Source organism: Diorhabda carinulata, chromosome 3 (genome assembly GCF_026250575.1).
Source record: "Diorhabda carinulata isolate Delta chromosome 3, icDioCari1.1, whole genome shotgun sequence".
Taxonomy (NCBI): Eukaryota; Metazoa; Arthropoda; class Insecta; order Coleoptera; family Chrysomelidae; genus Diorhabda; species Diorhabda carinulata.
In genome coordinates this window covers 35,173,115-35,180,421 of record NC_079462.1, presented here as the reverse complement: position 1 = coordinate 35,180,421, position 7,307 = coordinate 35,173,115, and the positions used below count along the sequence as shown (strand labels likewise).

The following is a 7,307-nucleotide window of genomic DNA, read 5'->3' as shown; positions in this document are numbered from 1 at the left end:
TCACGTTTTTGAACGGTTCCATTTGGTGGTTAGGTTAGGTTCTTCATATCATCGATTAGGTTATGTTGTCTTAATTGATCGATAACTTGGGAAAATGAAAATTTATTTATAATCAAAAGAAACTATCATCATTAATCCAATTCGAAAAGCTGAACCGGAAAATCAACCCATCCACTAACTTCTGACTAGTGGAACCTCGATAAATGGATTCCGCGAACTTGAAAACGCCAAAATGACGTGTTTTTATTATGATTATAAGCCGGCGAAATACTGAAATATTTTCCAATGTAATTATCCGTTCCTATAAGTCTAAACCAAATAGTAGCACTCCAATCAGACGGTCCAAACAACGCATTTTAGCTTTAGAATATTCGAATCAAGAGAATCTCACGTATGGAACCGTCGTCCGCCTCACGTGTCTCGGTATCACAGGTATCGCATGTGTCTTCCACCTTTGTATCTAGCGATACAATTCTAAACCAAGAGGACAGCGTAGAAGCTGAATGTTTACACGCTAGACCAACTGGTCATGTAAAAATCTAGACGCGAGTGAATGTCCAAATAATAAGACTTGGTACACAAGTGGGACCAGGATGAATGGCTTGACCAAAGCAGGATTTTGCGCAGGACACACACCAAAATAAGCGAATCTTTATCGCTACCTAAACGATGTATCCGTTTTGAACGTGCATTACGCTACAGGAACGCCCTAATTTCGATCTGCAAGCCGAAAGGGAGTGCAAGAAAGTTTTACTGGTGATTGATGGCTGTAAGATTCAGCTCATTTGTGTGCAAAATGTACCCAAAAGTGTTGCTAACGCGTCTCTCAACGGTCTGCTTATAAGACGGACTCGGCGGAGATGGATAGAGGCACCTGGTATGAGACAAACGAAGACGCACATAGATGAACCTTCCGCATCTCTTATCAAACAACTGCTCCAATTAAATACGCGCGAAATGCGACTAGTGACTAGAGTTTTAACCGGACACGGTCATCCATGACGCCTTCATGGGCATCACGGACTATCCGGAGTGCTGCTGGTACCTGAGAAAGGATGAAACTTCAGACCACGTCATTTACTCTCTCACGAGCACGTTTCAAACACTTGGCTTGCCTAATGACATCAGAAGGTCCAAGCCAAAACGTCTGATCGGTTTCTCAAAAGACATCGGCCTTCGGTTATGTCAAGTGGGCACTACGGGCTCTCAAATTTCACAATAAAAACTTGACGATGAGAAAAATTTGAATGAAAACTGGACCTGTTTGTTTTTTAAGAAAGGATAGAAAGAGCGGTCAGAATTCGAGAAAATGATTAAAGAAAAACAAGTGAACTAACACCGAGTGATGTTAGATTTCAACAAAATGGAGGGGTCTAGAGTTGCGATGGTTTCTATTTTTCAATTGAATCGGATTTTTTTGAGATTTTCTGTTAGAATCGTTTTGGTCGTAGTGTTTGTATCGATTGTTGAAAAACTTTCTTTCGACAGAGTTTAAACAGCCTTTACTAATATAATAGTGGCCATTGTCATGCAGCTTGAGCCGGTACGGCTTAAAGGGTGAATCGTGGACGTAAAAAAACACCGTGGGGTCTGAGATATTGGACTCTATTGCCCGAAATAGTGAAATAACGTTCAAAACAGATCTTTATTTCCTCAAACAAAGACAAGTTATAACAGATCATCAAACAACATAACGTTATAAGTACTCGTTTTGACGCCCTTCTTAACTACGGCCAAACCGTTCGCGCCTACGAGACTATTAAGTCTACTGCTTATCTGATTTCCGGTCGAACGCATTTTAAATTCGCCCGAAATCGGATCCACGCTGACCCGTACTCGGTGATATTCGGGCCTCGGATCGTTATTAACCAATTCTAATCCGCCGACTCGGATTATAGGAAATTTGTAATTAGAAGAACGTTCCATGTATTTCAACGCCGGTACAACGTACAACAAACAAGTCACTCCGCACGATACCGGATTACCCGGTAAACCGAAATAAATTTTTCGTTTTTCTTTATAAACCAACGTGGCGAACGTCGTCGGTTTACCAGGTTTCATATTAACTCTAGCGAAATGTATTTTAGCGCCGAAATCTTCGACGAGAACTTGTTTGAGAACGTCGAATTCCCCCATCGATAAACCCCCGCTACTGATCACCACGTCGTTACTAGAAAACGCTTTTTCTAATGCCGATTTCACCGAATCCGGATCGTCTCTAACGATACCGCAATCCATCGGATCGTAACTGTATTTTCCAAGTATTTGCGTCAAAGTAAATTTATTAGCGTCTCGTATTTTTCCGGGGGGTAATACTTCCGCTACCCCTCTAGGATCTATTAATTCGTTTCCAGTCGATATAACCCCGACGGAAGCTCGTTTGAAAACGTTAATTTTCGTTTTACCCAACATCGCCATTACCCCGATATCGGCTGGTTTAATCCGATCGTATTTGTTCAAAACTAGTGAATTCTGAGGTACATCGCTGCCTATTTCTCTTATATCTTGATTCAATTTCGGCGGTACTTTTATTTCAATGGTAACTTCCACGGTACCATCGGGGGAGGCTTTTACCAATGTGGTATCTTCTACTTGTACAACGGCGTTCGCACCTGGTGGTAGAGGAGCCCCCGTAGATATTCTTACAGCCTCGCCGGGTTTTAATTTTTGATCGAGCGGAGCGTCGCCGGCCGCCGTTACTTCTTTGATGTTTCTTAACCCGGCGCCGTCTTCTGCGATAACGGCGTATCCGTCTTTAATCGAAGCTCTAAATAACGGAACCGGTTCTAAAGCGTAAACGTCTTCCGCTAATATCCTGTTGATTGATTCATCAAATGAAACAGTTTCTGATTCTTCAATCGGTACACAATTCTCGAAAACGATCTGCGTGGCTTTAGCAACTTCTATTAAAGGATAAGGCGATTGTCTTATTCTCGACGCCACGTTATTGACTTTTACTCTACTACGTACAGATCCGTCTCCGGCTCCTTTGTGTTGGACTGTTTTGTGTAATAACGTTACCAGTACTTTTTCGTCTTTTAATAAAGCTACCGCGTGCGGTATGGCGTCTTTTACGAATTCGAAACATTCGGCTGCTCCTTTTCGACTACCCGGTAAATTAATTATTAAAGTTTGTGATCTTATTCCACATACAGCCCTCGAAAGCATCGCCGTGTGCGTTATCGCTAAACTATTCGATATCATAGCGTAACTAAGTCCAGGAGCTTCTTTTTCTATAACTGTACGCGTTGCTTCGGGTGTTACGTCTCTTTTAGCGAAACCGGTACCGCCGGTTGTCAAAATGACGTCACAAATTTTTTCGTCGCTCCATTTTATAAGAACGGATTTTATTTCGTCTATTTCGTCGGGGACGATTTTCCGTGACGTTACTTCGCTTGATCGGCTCCATTTTGATATAATATCTTTCAAATTTTGACCGGAAGTATCTTTAGTAGGATCTTTGTAACACGTGTCGCTAACTGTGAGTATTCCAAATTTTATAACGGACATTGTTCTTTCTACAAAAAAAAAAATATTTTAGAATTTAGTTTCAACAAGAAAGTGTTAAATGAAGCGACCTTTATAAACTAAATTGCCCTCAATTGTCATATTTTAATCTCCCCAATACTCCACTAAAAACAAAAAAGTGATTCGAGAAAACCTAAACCATCTAAGATTATCTCACGATTAAAACCAGTGGACAGCTTAAAACATAGAAAAAAGGTATTCTGTTTTACCGATATTACCACGACAGATGCTCTTCTGAGATGTCCAACATAATCCCATCTAGAGCAGTATTTACAAGACGTAGTTCATGAACACCGAGTACGGCTGCAGACGCCCAGAACTCGTGGAATCAGCTACAAGACACTACAACCTATCAATATCTACAGGCATCTCCACACGGCACCACTCGAAATAGACCACCAACTTCTTATGCTTGCTTTTCACATAAAGAAGGAAAAAAATCAAATACTTAACACCCTACAAATATCTGGAACATGATAACCGAATTGGAAGAGACAATCAAACCTTGGAGCTAAACTAGAAGACTTGTATTCAAGTCAGATTTACCGACATAACCTAACCTAACCTAACCAATACGTACGGTAATACTAACACTGACACAAAAAATTGTATAAAATTCAACGAGCCATGGACAGCTTCATGATTAAGAGAGGCTTACGTCCAAAAATAAACGAGTCTTACTGCTATATGATCATAGAACGCATTTGCTCTTCATTAGTTTTTCTGCGGACACCCTGTATATATAAACGCAAATATACGAATTCTACTAATCATCACACACACACACACACGTACGACGCAGCTTAATATACGCCTGAGATAAACACCGTTCACGAACTAACACATCCAATAAGTAACTGAGCACATCAACATGTTGGTGAAGATTCACTAGTAATGTCCCACAAAGGTAAATTCAAAAGTTTTATCGGTACTTTTAGAACAAACCTCGTATACAATGCTTACAGTACATATATGAGCTTTCAAATTCTCGAAATGCCGTGTACTTTTTAACACAATCATGGCTGCCGAAAATCTACTTTTATATTACTATTTCACACATATTTAATTAATCTGAAATATTTCTCAGAAAATTAACTGAATTAAATTTTTTATTCTAACCTTAAAAATAAAAATTGTCCACTTACTGTTAGTTGTGAACGCAATTAAAATAAATTGTTATAGAAAAAATATAACCAAACTAATCTACGTAATTACGTCTCATATAATTCGAAACTTAACCACAACTAAATTAACATAACATAAACTTTTAATTCTTCTGTTATATGATATAATATTTGATGGTGATATTTTTGGATATTCTAATTATGGAGATAAGATAACAAATTATATATTCAGGACTTATTCTAATCTTTAAATATTATCCTACACAGGGTTATTTCATTGGCATTGAAAAATAATACTGGCAGTTATCAACAACTATTTTTAAACAGCTTATTTGTCAATCATACCTCAAATTATATCCTTTGTATGTGTTTTTAATTGCCGTATATTTTTTTAATGAAAAATATTACTAATCACTTTGACACCCTCTTATTATTTTTATCGTTATAAATATTGTTTTTCATTGTTTTGTTACTACAACCTCACATTTTAACATTCGAGACACTAAATTTGCATGCGCGCGCAAAAAGTTCACTACCAAAATGTCAATTTTTGAATATATGCATTTAGACAAAAATCGTCCTTATTCAATAAAAAATTTCATATAGATGAAACGAAAAAATAAAAATTGATGTCTGTTACTAATTAGAGGTTATGTTGAAGTTTTATCAAATTCATTATAATACAAGTTTAAAAAATAAAATTAATTTAAAAGTCGTTATCGAATAATAATTATAAAAGTGTTGTGTAATAAATAATTAACACTTTCTTAAGAAGAGTGAGTAATTAATCAATTGAATTACTAGGTTTCCACACTATTCTACAAGCGTACAAAATCAAATACAAAAAAAAACTGTTGAAATAAAACACATTTTTGATATGCCTCTGAAAACGATATTTTTTTAATTTCAGAATTGTAAACTGGATTATTATTATTCTCAATTATATTTATAATCTATTCACACATATGTGGTTAATATTGCACTTGTATATTCGAACGAAATCGGATTAAGGTGACTGATTTTTTTATTAATCAGTATACAGTATTTATTATCAGTATACTCAATAACGTAGATTTTCTTTTATCACCTGTACAATTAACGGCGCTGGTTTATACTGTGTCAACCTACAAACGTGCTTCATTCTGGTGCTAACAAAAACATGTGATCTATCACATGTTTTTTCAACTGATCCAGCTGATATATGGTGTAAAATCGAATTTCCAATTTCTGATGTCATACATACCAACCTTGTCTGCCACGACCTCTATTCTATCATTAATTTTTTAATTCCAACTGCACATTCGAAACTTATAAAATGATTTTTATAAAAAGTTTTTTTTTGTGATATGATATTAACTTCATTTTTCTTTTTAATAAATACAAAGCAACAGTGGTTTGATTTTCTGTACACACATACCATCATCACGAAAGAGAGAGAAAGAGAAAAGCACGTTGCGGTTACTTTATTGGGGGAGACAGGGACATTTTTTGGTAGATTAGGATTGGATTGATTTTTGGATGTTTTCCTTTCGTATTGCACTCGCTCACCGTGTGTATGTCGGGTTATCTTAGCCCGTGGAATTAATTTGATAAATGGCTTGACGAACCAAACAGCTTTTAGGTATTCACCAGACGGATGTATTGAGATGTTGCAGGGTTTTCTATAACTTGGTGAACCTATTCGCTAACCAAATAGCCGATAGCATGGGACAATACAGCTGCAGCTGTACTTGCACTTACTTACGACAAGAAATAATCTATATACTCTTCAAAAATCTGACTGGTTTGTCGAACTACTTTCGCCCCCAGTACTTCCGATTTTTTTATATCTGTCATATGCAATATAGCAATGTAGCGATTTCTCTGTCAAAGAAAATACTGAATTAATTAATACTAATTGACTATTTAATTAGTTGTAAGGTTTTTTAATTGATTCATCATGTATTGTCATCAGAAGTAAGTATGCAAAATTTCAAAAAAGGTAGGTTAGTATACTATTGATTACAATATTTCTACTTCACTTTGAACTTCATATAACAATAAGCAAATCTTTTTTTGGGTACTTGACCCTGTCTTTCGACAAATTTTTTTTTGTAAAATGGATTGTCGTGTCGGTTACCCAGTCTACTCGTCAAAAAGTTTGGCAACACTGCTTCAATAATTGCAAATAAATGAAAAGTTATTATTAAACTGGAAATTTTGATTGTTTTTTTCGAAACGTTTATTTTTAGATCAATTATTTGAAAACGTATATTAGAGGTAGTCAATATTTACAATCAAACATTGTAATTCTATGAATAGATTTGACGTCCGATTAAAGATATTATCGTAACCAACGTGACGTTTGATTTGTGACTGTTACACTGGTCTTTTTCGCAAGTAAATATCTTGTTATTATTATTGTGATATTAATTAAATGAATTAGTCAAACGGAACAATACATTTTACTACCCCAATTTTATAATACTGTAAAGGTTGAAATTTTTTAAACTTTTTGTTTACAAGTATATTATTTACTCAATAATATGCACTCTTTAGCAACTTTCATGATAGTGATGTAAAAATGTAAAACACGTAAAATAAACTTTCTTATATAACGATATTCAATGACACTTTCATTTTATTCTGTATTCCTGTGAAATAAAAAATGGCGAG

At 35.9% G+C, this 7,307-nt stretch overlaps 1 protein-coding gene across 5 annotated transcripts; it reads right to left on the bottom strand.

Annotated features, from left to right (window-relative positions):
* Window positions 1-1,631: 1,631 nt before the first annotated feature.
* LOC130891731 (gephyrin) lies at window positions 1,632-6,065 on the bottom strand. 5 transcript variants are annotated; one of them, XM_057796634.1, is made up of 2 exons: window positions 5,896-6,065; window positions 1,632-3,518 (listed from the first exon to the last, which is right to left on the bottom strand). In XM_057796634.1, exon 2 carries the CDS (start codon window positions 3,508-3,510, stop codon window positions 1,669-1,671), a length of 1,842 nt encoding a protein of 613 aa, XP_057652617.1. In that variant the 5' UTR covers window positions 3,511-3,518; window positions 5,896-6,065; the 3' UTR covers window positions 1,632-1,668. The 5 variants fall into 5 exon arrangements, with proteins under 5 accessions (XP_057652617.1, XP_057652619.1, XP_057652620.1 ...); XM_057796636.1 differs by having other exon boundaries at window positions 5,900-6,062; XM_057796637.1 differs by lacking the exon at window positions 5,896-6,065 and adding an exon at window positions 5,740-5,839.
* Window positions 6,066-7,307: the final 1,242 nt, after the last annotated feature.

Excerpts from the sequence above, each read along its gene's own strand:
- LOC130891731 (XM_057796634.1), bottom strand. The coding sequence starts at position 3,510 with ATGTCCGTTATAAAATTTGGAATACTCACAGTTAGCGACACGTGTTAC.